The sequence below is a fragment of the Lepidochelys kempii genome, chromosome 13 (assembly GCF_965140265.1).
Source record: "Lepidochelys kempii isolate rLepKem1 chromosome 13, rLepKem1.hap2, whole genome shotgun sequence".
Classification (NCBI taxonomy): domain Eukaryota; kingdom Metazoa; phylum Chordata; order Testudines; family Cheloniidae; genus Lepidochelys; species Lepidochelys kempii.
Genome location: NC_133268.1, coordinates 16,891,985 through 16,904,118, shown reverse-complemented (window position 1 = coordinate 16,904,118; position 12,134 = coordinate 16,891,985). Strand labels below are relative to the sequence as shown.

The following is a 12,134-nucleotide window of genomic DNA, read 5'->3' as shown; positions in this document are numbered from 1 at the left end:
TAAAGTTTATTCTATAACTCTCCATTGTGTCACAAATAAGGCTACGAGTATGTCACGGAGGTTGCGGAAGTCACAGATTCTGTGATTCCCTCCCAGCTCCCCAGCCTTCTCCAAGTCTGCAGCTGCGGGGATCCCCATCAGCTTCCCAGCCGCCTCCAAACCTGTGGCGGGGGGAGGATACCCCCCCTCCCCCAGCTCCCCAGCCAGTGGGCAGGGGTGAAGGGCCGCAGCTCCCTGCCACTGCATGCAGTAGGGCAGGGTGCTGGACACTTCTCCCTCCCCATTTTGTCAGGGATGGTTTTAGTAAAAGTCAGGGACAGGTCACGGCTTCCGTGAATTTTTGTTCATTGCCCGTGACCTGTCCATGACTTTTACTAAAAATATCCATGACAAAATCATAGCCTTAGTCATGAAGAAACAAGAAACATATGGGTATTTTTTTCCTATCCTGGTTAGGATTCTATTGAAGTTATGCTGTGGTTTTCACTAGCTGCACAGTGATCTGAAGCTTTGCCTGTTTGAGTGTCTCCGGTAAAATCTCTGGATTTGGGATGTGAGAATGATCCCTCAAACTGTTAGATGACACACAGGAGAAACTGGGTTTTTTTTAAGAAGGCCTGAAACTACAGCTGCTTAGAAAAGGTCCTTGCTCAGGAAGTCAGATGTGATCAAATGTGAACTGGAAATGCCTGAGGATAGACTGTCATCTGCGATCCATGCCAGACAGTATGCATTACTTCTCCTGGGAAAACAGCACCTTGGCCAAGGACAACAACACATCTCAAAATACAGCATACACCACCCCCTAGTGGTGATTTACATTATGTACCTGTCCAGCAGGTGCATGAGGAAATGTGCATATAGAGGGGGCAAATTGTGAACTCCTATTTGTGTGTTTAATGAGTTCACACACAGTCTTTGCACACTAGCGCTTACACACAGATAGAGGCAGCTCCTCGGTATCAATTGTCACAGCTACACTGATACCAATGGCTCTACAACAATGTACAGCAACTGAGGATTTGCCCCATAGAATTTATATGCGCAGAACCGACTTAGGCTTAATTCGCATGACTTGTCTCACTGATAATATCCAAACGCCTCAGGCATAATCCTGTAAAAATCACAGTTAAAGTTTCCTGGCAACTATCATTCACTATATTGGATCTGAGTATTGCAGTTCATATGGCCCTTGGTAAAAGGGCCTCAGAGCGATGAATAATCACACACACAGTGAATGAAAGATGGCATGCCAGCTTTGCAGTTGGTACGGTGCTGGATTCGTGATCACCCACTGTCCTGAAACACTGCTGAAAGACCAGACAATCTGCAGGTGAAATTTGCCACGCTGGGTACATTAAAGACAGAGCCAAGTCCCTGCACTGCAGGAGAGGGACCTGCATCTTTGTGTTTGTGCCTCTAAGAAACTAAAATTTGCAATGAACAGGCTCGACCTAGTGCATATGTTCACCACTGCCCTCAACTGGAGGGAATCACAATGACTCCACTGTGTGTCACAGATCCTACACTGCTACCAATCCTGTGATTCTCCTTTCTCTCAAGTGCTGTAGACTTGTGCTTTTGGAGAAGGAAGCTCAATATTCTATCCCCGCTGTTGTCTTGCAGTTCAGAACAACCATGAGGAAGTTCACAGCTTGGCCCTGGCTTTGCCACAATATTACTTTAAATCAATGTGGGTGTTTTATTTCCTTTGACATTTTCTCCATGCAGTTAGAATTTCTTTGGTATTTTCCAGAGGCATCACAACCTCTCTAGTGGAATCAGTATTATTATTGTTAGTCCTAAGCCAATTTCTAGCTTTCTCTCCATCTTGTTATCTCCCTGAAAGAGCTGAGATGGTTTTACCTGTGTGGCCCAGAGCTGCATCAGCATGGCTCTTGGTTGCATATCCTCATCCACTCCCAGTTCCTCTAGGTGCAGCTTGTAGCTCTCTAGCCAAAGGCTTTTGTTGGCTTTGGAATTCAGTCTTTTTACAGACAGTAGCTTCCAGAGATGTCCCTTGAGGTTGGCAGCTTCCTTCTTTTCCCCTGCACATAAACAAAGGCAGAGATTTCGTTATTAATATAACTATTAAGAGACACTGCAGCTGACCAGTTCTAGTGACTCTTGGTCTAAAGTGTAAGTGACACGGATAGAAGGAACTTAAAATGTTCACAATGGTGCCATCTACTGCCCATACTTGCTCTTCTAGAATAGCTCCTATGTAAAAGTAGGGCCCTGCTCAGAAATCACTTCCAACCTAAATGGCTTAATTTCCAGGGGGTTTCCAGAGCAATGGTCATTTCCTGTGTGCTCTCAGCAATCCCCAACAGTGAGACTCTAATCACGTGTGCTGGAGGAAGGAAAGGTCAAAAGCAAATCCATAAGAAGGCTGGGAATGAGGAACAGTTAGACCTCTCCACGGTGAGGTGTTTAACAGCTCCCTGCCAGAAATGCTCCTCCCATGCATTGTCTACACTGGGAACTGAGTCGTGTTAGAAAATGTGTTGATTAGCATGCTGTTGAACCCCATTTAGCCCCGGGTGTAGACAGTCATGTTTAAAAACATGCTGGCTACTTAGAAGTGTGGGATTGAGCACACACAGCTAACACATTTCTAGACAAACCCTTATATCCCAGACTACTCCATGTGGACATGCTGATATTCCAGTGAGGCTGACATTCTCTTTCCCAGCAGAAAGCCTAGGTAACTGGGTTCCATGTGAGCTGGGGAAGTTTAACCCAAGCCCTATTGCAGGGGCAGAGCTGCCGTACAGCCCCATCTGGCCGCTACTCCTGCCACAGTATGTGGATCTGGAGGCCCTTTTCCTGTCCTGTGCCATCACCACCTTCCACACCAGACTATGCAGGGCCAGTGCAGACTTCTCCAAGTGTCACACAAAGGAAACACAATGGCCAATTCATCTGGTCCCATTCTTGCAATGCAAGGAAGGCCTCTGGTGACCTCAGGTGCCTTCGTATCTCATGGGAAAAGGGGGCAGGTTCCCGGGGTATTGAGGATCTTAAGCATTCAGGACTTTATTGGTTAAAGCCAGTGCTTTTACCAATTTGCACCTGGAAATGAACTGGATGCCTGTGCAGATCAGGGAGTAGAGGCATAGTACAAATGGCCAGCTGCAAATGCATGCACCTAAGTCTCTGAGGTGCATGCAAATGGCATATTATATGATTTGATTTGCATGTGCAACTGCATGAACTGTACCTACCAATTATGTGTATAATTGCATGCCTAACATGCTTGACTATGTGGCCTTATGTCTATGTGGATGTTTTTTTCTGGCCCACAGGCACTCACCTGCAGTTAGAGTGGAGCGGGCAGCGCTCATCAACAGCTGGTCCAATTTATAAAATTCGTTGTAGACCTCAGCAGAATGGGCCCGGTCTTTATTTTGGCAAGAAGGATCGTTGTAGTTTTCTTCTTCATTGCCATACAGGGTCAGGTATCCAGCTCTGTTTGGAACAAAGAGGGAAAATACATTTGTATTTAAAATGCAATGGGTGAAACTCTGGTTCCACTGAAGTCAAGGGTAAAACTCCCGTTGAGCTGAACAGGGGCCTGGATTTCGCCCAATGTTTTTAGTATTTTAATCTTAATATAACATATAATTAAAAGGCTCTGTGCAATGTATAGTGAAACCTTTTTAGATGACATATGCAACAACAGTTACTTCTTAAGACAGAGGATAATGGCATAGAGTTTTGATGTTTTATTTTGCATCTGTTTCCCTTTGCTTTCCATGGAAAGATTTGCCTTTAGAAAGTCCAACATTATATAGAATTTGTTGCACCTGATTATGCCTGTTTGCATATTTTTACTAGAGTCTAATCCAGCTCACACTAAAGGCCCCTGGGTTTTATATATTACACACACACAAAAGGTTGTAAAGTCAAGCACTCAAAAGTTAGGAAACATCCGAATTAATTTGCACACTTATTATACTGCATTTATTTACATGATCACATTTATTATTTCCACAGGCTCCCTCCCTCATTCAGTGCACAGGATGGGTGGCCCTCACTTAATGAACAGCTATTCAACATTTCGTTTTTTCCTCATTGTTCAGTGTGTGGTCCCAGGCCTTATTTGTTGCATACTATTCAAACCCTGCTCTGGAGATAGAATTATTAATCTCCTCCTAGGCTTTTCTATGATGCGCATCACTATAGTATCTGAGTCCTTCACAAACATTAATTAACTTATCTTCACCATTGCCCAGTGAGGAGAATGGGGGAGAGGCTTTTATCCCCATTTTACAGACTGGGAGCTGAGTCACAGAGATTATGGTCAAAAGTTTCTACCAATTTTGGGTTCCCAGTCTGTGACGACTAGGACCTGATTTTTCAGAGTACTTAGCACCACATAGCACTTTATGTGTTCAAAGCACAGATCAACTGTGTGTGCTCAGCTCTTCTGCAAATACAACCCCAGGCATCAAGATGGATCCTCAGAAAGAGAAGAACACATTACTACTGACCAGCTATGAACATCGGGGTTGAAGTGACTTGCCTAGGATCACATAGGAACTCTGTGGCAGAGGCAGGGATAGAATCCAGTTCTCCAGGGCAGCGTTCAATTGTCTTAACCATGAGATGGTCCTTTTTCTTCCTGAAATCCCTTCTCATTAATTGTACACCTTCCAACTTCTGCAACAAGTGAGGCAGGGGGCCTACAGACAACAGCCTGCTTCATACACACCCCTAATTCATCCCCACTCCAGGTCCAACCGGTTTACTGAATGAGGCTGGGATCCCATGGGAAAAATAGTATGTGGTCATGTAACTAAAGGCAGTATAATAATAATTCATATGCACCAGGGGGCCGAATTAACATTGCACAGGAACCCTTCATTCTGGTATCTCCTAACTTTTGAATGCTTGACTTTGCAACCTTAATAATAGTCTCTTAACGTAGTTATTTTGTGTGTAATCTCCGAGGTTTTTTAAAAAGCAAACCAATATTCTATCATGTGGCATTGTGTGTGTTTGTGTGTGCATGCGTGCGTGTGTATTCTATTGGATATAATTGTTTTTAAACAAATAAATATTTCCCTCCACAGTTTACAATCCAAACATTGCTGTGCTAGAAACTTATAAGTGCCACTGAAATGTTTAATGCAACACCAATGCCTTAGATATGCTTTCTGACAGCGTAGGATGTACAGTACGAGTGTCCCTATTGCAGGTCAGTTCCATAGACCATTGGTTGGATTTTGCATATCCTCGGGCACAGAGGGGGTTAATTTAATGTAAAGTTTGCAACATCAACCCTAATTAAACTGCTTTAAAAAAAAAGTCATGAGCCAAATATTCCTTTTCTATAATGTCTCTTTTCTCGGGGTTTCAGTAAAAAGAAAACGTCACTGTTTCATTTCCCCGTTTGGAGCCCTCTCGGTTTTAATGTTAATGACACTAACTCCTGGAGTAAGATGCTATTAGGAGTAAGGCTGGCAGAAGCAGACCCTGGTTTTGCATTGCTATAGAACTTTCCATGCAAGCCCTGCCGTTTGTTTTCTATATGTCAATGAACATCACTTCTGTAAGGCAGGTAAGTGTTCTTACCCCCTATCTACAGATGAGCAAAGCGAAACATAGGTAAGACCAAGATTTTCAAACCTGGCTTCCCAAAGGTAGGTAGAGCTGTGGGTGATCAGCAGCTCTGAAAATCAAGTCACTTATTTAGGCACCTAATTTTGGGCCTACAGTGACTTGTCCCAGGTCATGCTGTAAGTCAGAAGCAGAGCTAGAAAAGCAAACTCAAGTGTTCTTGACTTCTAGGCCAGAGTCTTAACTACTAGATCACTCTGCTTCTTCCCTATCCCTTCATGAATAAAAAACATCACTCCATTTGCCCCTCAAACAGACTGTTGGAAAGAAGAAAGCGCAAAACAAGGCAGCAGTGACTAAAGTTTTAAAATATTAGATATGCTTAAAAAAAATCAGTGTTCATAATGATCAAATAACGACACCTGCACTTTTATAGCATGGTGCAGGCCTGATTCTGCTCTTGCTGTACACCAGTTTCACACCAGTGTCTCCTCACTGGCTCCAGTGCCCTTGCTCCTTATTGACACCAGTGTGAGAGCGACAGCAGACCCTGCATCTTTAAAGTCTGGTCCAAACATCCATTGTTTTTTAAATGAGTCACAATTTTTAAAAAATGGAGAAGAGCTGACTGTGATGTCATTCCCCTTCCAGTCCCAAGGGATGAAGCTTTATAGTGCAGCACTTACCTAAGCATCATGCTGTAGGAGAGATGAAACAAGCCTTCATCTGTCCACTGCCGGCTCAGATTGCTTGGGTCAGAAAGCAGAAGGGTCTGAAGGTTGAAGAACATCGCCTTAGTGAGGGATGGAAGGTTCTTGTTTTGCAGAGCCCTGTAGAAACAGAAGTTAGTTTGTGAAACACCTTCATGTATAAGGCTTACTGTTCTATAATCAGTGTTTAGTTAGGGACAAGTCTCTCCTGTTTATATCACATGCATCCCTGGGTGTCTGAACCTCGTCACTTACACAGCCCAAGCACCTATGTTCTGGGTAAAGGGGAAAGTGCTGGACAGAATTCTCCATGCTACACTAGGGCACCGTAAAGTGGCCTGGTCTGGATTCTGTTGCTGCCCGTTATGGAGAGTGAGACCAGCTGCAGAGTTCTAAGATACTTTGGACGCTCCCCAACATTTGGGGGGTGAGGCTGAAGGTTGGACTTGGCTTTTTGCTTTGGACCCATGTTCTGGGATAGAAGCCACTGAGAGGGAATAAGTGATGAACATGGAGATGCCATCTACGCGGATTTATTTTAAGTGCCTTAACTACTCCTGTGTGGGAAAGTGGCTGTTATAGACTTAGCAAAAGAAAGGCCAGTTCGCTATGACATCTAGCAGGGATTTGCCTCTAGTGATAGCCACTGGTCAGATGAGAGGTTTGATTGAGACAGTATAACGTTTTTCCATAGTGGCTACTGGATTTCTTATGCTGTACTTCCAATGAACTGGAACTTGGGCATTACATGATGCTAGTACATGGAGCATGGTTCTTAAAATGAGCAGCCATTCTGTGACTTCATTAACCACACTGGAGTCACTGCTCTTTTCGTGCTACTCAAATGGTTTCCAAGGGACTGATTATGGGCCATTCTCCTTAGCGCACTGTCAGCCTGGGACTTCCCGCGTAGGACTCTCAGGGCGGCTTGCACAGCACTGCAGCAGCAATCCTTTCAGGGGAAGAAGCTGTGCTGATTTACACCTGCTGATTCAGAACACTACGCTGCTCAGACCAATCTACCTGAGGTGCACGGACAAATGAACCTGCCAACCTTCCAATCTCAGGGAGATCATCAGAGTGCTAACATAGCGTAACATAATGTTAGCATTCCCGCAATAAAGAAAGTGCATGGCATGAAATATCAGTGCCCTCAGCCAATGTGCAAATGCAATATTGCAGAATAAATCATCTGAAACCAGCCTGGTTTTACCCAAACCCCATTTCCTTGTAAATTGCATCAGCACAATAAGGTCAAGTCACTCCCTCCTAGCAATTGAGAGTCCAGCAATTTTTAAACCTATAGATTGGAGGGCAATGTCTGACTGAGGGTCACACGTCTGAATGATTCACATCAACATCTCCCAGACCTTAAAACTTCCATTGGGAAACAAATAATCTGAAGGGAGGAGTGCATCTAAAAGCTATTTTCAGCCATTCATGTCTCGGTGTGATGTATCTATTGGTAAAGCAGAGATGTTCCCAGAAGTTCAGACCACAGACTGTCCCATTTATATGCTATTAGAGCATAAACATGATTGTTCATTGCTTTCAGTCACGCTGCCGGTGCTCCATCAGATGTGTACTGTAAACTATGTGGTCAGCATATTTATCTCCAGCCAGGTTGTGTCCCTCGCTTTTATTTAAAGGGTTTAAACATGTCTCGCTACTATCACACAGCAAGAAGTCATTAAATCTCTCTAATATTTTAAAATATTAGATGTAAAAATAGATCCCAAGGAGAGTAAAATAATGACAGCCCCAGGGCTCTGCTGCTTATTACTGTTTCCTGACAAGTAACTGTAATTGCTTCAGGATGATTTTTACCAGTTTCAGGGCTGGGACAACATTTGCTGGTGTACAAGTGTTGTGATGTCCACACAGTGTGAGACAGGCATTGCTAATTCGGAAGGTCTAAATCCTCCCCTGGCTGGCAGGAGAGACCAGAAACTTTTCCTGGTGCTGGTTCTACCACGTGAATCCTGACATCCAGGGCAGGACACCATGGGGAGGGTTGGGGGCACTGCACTGTGGAGCCCACTTTAGCGCAGCTCATCTGCTGCTGGCTAGAGCTTCCAACTGACTGACACACTCCCACCAGTCCCCATCAGCGCACGCATGTCTCCTGCCCATTGTTCCAAGAGCTCTCTCTCGTGCTATGAGGAGAGAGAGAGACGCCGTGCTGTTGCTTGTACAAGAGACATGCAGGAACTCCCTAGGTCCTCTCCTTCCATACACACCTCACGCATAGCTCTGCCCCGTGCCAGCCAGACTCAGCGCCGAAGGTCAACATGACATTCGCTGCCTGGCTGAAAAGCAAGACTGATATACAAGCGAGGTTTGTTCCCAGACATAACCTGGAGGACTCTTCGCCAAGTTATCTATATTCCCCCCCATGGTATTAATTCTTCCTTATAAACTAATCCCTCTAGCCAGTCCCCTTATAACCTTTGTTGCTTTTCTTGTGTGCCCCTTCAGTTAACCCACATGATTCACATACTGATGTTAGCCAATACATATTTGTTGGTGTAGTACACAGCACATGAATAGGTATTATGTGCATGGTATTAATATATGTTTTATATACACACACACACATATATATATATATATGGTTGTTGGGAAGTTATGGTAACTGAATGTACTATGCTCTTCCCACAATTCTGTTCACCCATGTCAAGCATCCCGCAGCACTTTGCAAAGCTGACATTAGCTTTGGCATTATAAAATAGAAAACTTTCCACAGCAAAGATGCAGGAATACTTTTACTAAGTACAACTAGGGAGTACTTGCTTAGCTCATTAACACTTGGAATGTAGTATTCAAAATGAGATACGGGAAAGTATAGCCAGGTATATTGGAATTGGAAAAGGTTCAGAAAAGGGCAACAAAAAGTATGGAACAGCTGTCATATGAGGAGAGATTAATAAGCCTGGGATTTTTCAGCTTGGAAAAGAGATGACTAAGGGGGGATATGATAGAGGTCTATAAAATTATGTCTGGTGTGGAGAAAGTACATAAGGAAGTGTTATTTAGTCCTTCTCATAACACAAGAACTAGGGGTCATCAAATAAAATTAATAGGCAGTATGTTTAAAACAAACAAAAGGAAGTATTTTTTCACATAACACACAGTCAACCTGTGGAACTCTTTGCCAGAGGATGTTGTGTAGGCCAACACCATAGCAGGATTAATAAAAGAACTAGATAAATTCATGGAGGATAGGTCCATCAATGGCTATTAGCCAGGATGGACAGGGATGGTGTCCCTAGCCTCTGTTTGCCAGAAGCTGGAAATGGGTGACAGGGGGTGGATCACTTGATGATTACCTGTTTTGTTCATTCCCTCTGAAGCAGCTGGCACTGGCTACTGTCAGAAGTCAGGATCCTGGGCTAGATGTACCATTGGTCTGACCCAGTTTGGCCGTTCTTATGTTCAGGCACCAAGGACAAAGCTGGCACAAACTAGTGGGTTAAACTTAAAGTGACATATAGGGGGCATTTAGCTTGGAAACAACCATAATATAAACACAATTGAGTTTGAAGCTGTATCTGTGAAGCACACCTTTTGTGTAAGGTGAACACAGTGTGAGAATTTGCTTCCCAGAAGGAGGGGTATATATATCTCCTTTTTGCATTGTACTGCTGTGTCTTTAGACAGCGAATTTGGCTACGTTTGGTAATTTGGTCTCTTGAACATTGTTAAGAACGGACCACAAGCGTAGTCAAACAATTGACTCTACCTTTTAGTCAGTCCTGAGGTGCTTTGCCCTGAATACAGTACACCAGGCATGGCTTCTCTAGAGCCGTACATAGAGGGATTATCACCTCTCTGCTCTGCATGTGCAACCCCAAGCCACCTTAGCCTTTTTTTGCTGCCATACCACGTTACAGTTTAAACCCACCAGGGCTATTATTGGCTATTTCTTTTTAAAGTTAACAAAGATAGATTAAGATCTAGCCGTCTTCCTAGTGCACCCATCTCTAGTATTTCGAAGCCAGGCCTCTAGGATAGTTAGCCCGTTGTCATTTCATCCTTACTGAGTGACTCGCTGGGAAAATCTAGATAGACCTCAGGTCTTATCCCCTTCCATTTTGCTTTGTACTTACACTGTGGTTAGTATCGCTGTCCTGGATACCAGGACCACCACCTCCATGGTGGAACTGCCTGGCTCTCTCACTGGAAAATAATATCCCAAAACAAACTGGAGACACTGGCCCAAATTTTCCTTTGTATCATACTCACGATCTCAGCATGACCTTTTCCTCAGTGGGGTCATAGTCAGGCAGTTTGACATCAAACATTCGATCCATTAAAAGGCGTGCATATTTGCTGAAATCTAGCTGACAACTTGACTCCCAGAGCACCGAATCATATGAGTGAGGGTCCAACAAGATGGTGATAAATTTCCCAGCAACCTGGATCTAAAGAAGAAAAATCCAAAAAAAAAAATTAATGGGTCTATTAGCCTAATGAATACAATAATACATTAAAAATGTGAAATATTACCAAACAGTGGGACAACTGCTAAGCCAAAATCTGCAGTAATAAGTCCAATTACTCAGATACAGTCCTTTTCCTTCATTATTCCCAGCTGAGCACATATCCTGAGCTGGTGCAAAGTAGTGCAGGGCCTTTGACCTCAATGGAGGCACATTGATTTACACTAGCTGAGGTGCAATAGTCTGCAAATAATTCCAAAATGTTATTTTGACTGCATATTTGATGGTCTGAAAAACTCCCATGGAAACACAGAAACTCACTGACCAAGAGGGTAGCATACCTGGTCACAGTTACACATCTGGGCTCAGGATTCTTAGGAATTTTATGACTCTGAACATCCCCTGTAGCTATACAAGTTAAGGGACCCACCTTGCACTCCTCACTCAGGCAAAACTCCCACTGACTTTAACAGTGCAAAGGTCATTTCCTCTCACCCCCTAACACTGTACAACATTATGAGGGCATCCACCTTCCTCTGAAGTATCAAGTTTGGGCCCCTACAGGAAGCAGAATGGACTGAAGACACCAATGTGTAGTCTAATGCAGGTATGGGGAAAATATGTTGCTATGAAAAATGAAGCTGCTCTGTGGTACGTATGAAAGGTGATGTTAAAGCCTTCTAAAATAAAGCCGCTCATGCACTGTTTAGTTTAAAAGCAGCTCCAGACTGGCTTACTGTAGCTGGGGGAAGGAAGAGGCAGAGTGGCCAGGAGAGAAGAGGAAAGGTTTGTTGATATTTATGCTGGTCTGTGGCGTCCACTCAAAGCTGTTCCCACAAAGCTTTCTGGGCTGCTTTTGGTTGAACAGCTGAACTGTGCACCCCTCTGGATTTAAACCCGGCAGCACCGGCAATTCACAGCGGGCGCTTACTGTGAAAATATCGCCATGTTTTTGCTTCATTTGAGACAGGAAGCTGGCAGCATCTTTTCCAAATTCCACAGCATGTCCCAGCCAGGGAACAAAGCCTCTGTCAAGTGGAGGTTCACTCGGTAGCCTGGAAAAAAAGATCGGTAAAAGCTCTTAAAGCCCTGTGGAAGGATTGCCCTACAGTTACTTAATAACCTTTGGTACTTAAACTCCTGCATTCCAGCATGTTATGGGTGTGTCAGTGTGAAATGACATTACCATCTGCACCTTGCTTTGTTTCACAGATCAACCATGCTTTGGAACATCACATGAATAGAATTATATGGCCAGATTGCATTCTGGCTCCCCCAATCTGAATCTTTTTATGTCTCCAGGGCTCCAAAGATGTAACCCCCAAAAGGACTTGTCATTACTATCCTGAGTCATAAAGGAGTGGGGACTAGTTAGCAGCTCAAAGGAAGGGTTTGTGGGTTGTTGGTTTTTTTTAAT

General features: G+C 43.9%; 1 protein-coding gene across 4 annotated transcripts in view; it reads right to left on the bottom strand.

The window, feature by feature from the left end:
• The window catches only part of PTGIS (prostaglandin I2 synthase), a 39,865-nt gene that overhangs the window by 15,605 nt on the left and 12,126 nt on the right, over window positions 1-12,134 (bottom strand). For all 4 annotated transcript variants that reach the window (XM_073309465.1, XM_073309467.1, XM_073309464.1 and 1 more), the window contains exons 2-6: window positions 11,649-11,772; window positions 10,521-10,699; window positions 6,252-6,395; window positions 3,317-3,471; window positions 1,867-2,048 (exon numbers count right to left, since the gene is read on the bottom strand). In XM_073309465.1, the coding sequence (XP_073165566.1) occupies window positions 1,867-2,048; window positions 3,317-3,471; window positions 6,252-6,395; window positions 10,521-10,699; window positions 11,649-11,678 (690 nt within the window). In that variant the 5' untranslated portion in view covers window positions 11,679-11,772. The remainder of the gene's footprint in view (window positions 1-1,866; window positions 2,049-3,316; window positions 3,472-6,251; window positions 6,396-10,520; window positions 10,700-11,648; window positions 11,773-12,134) is intronic.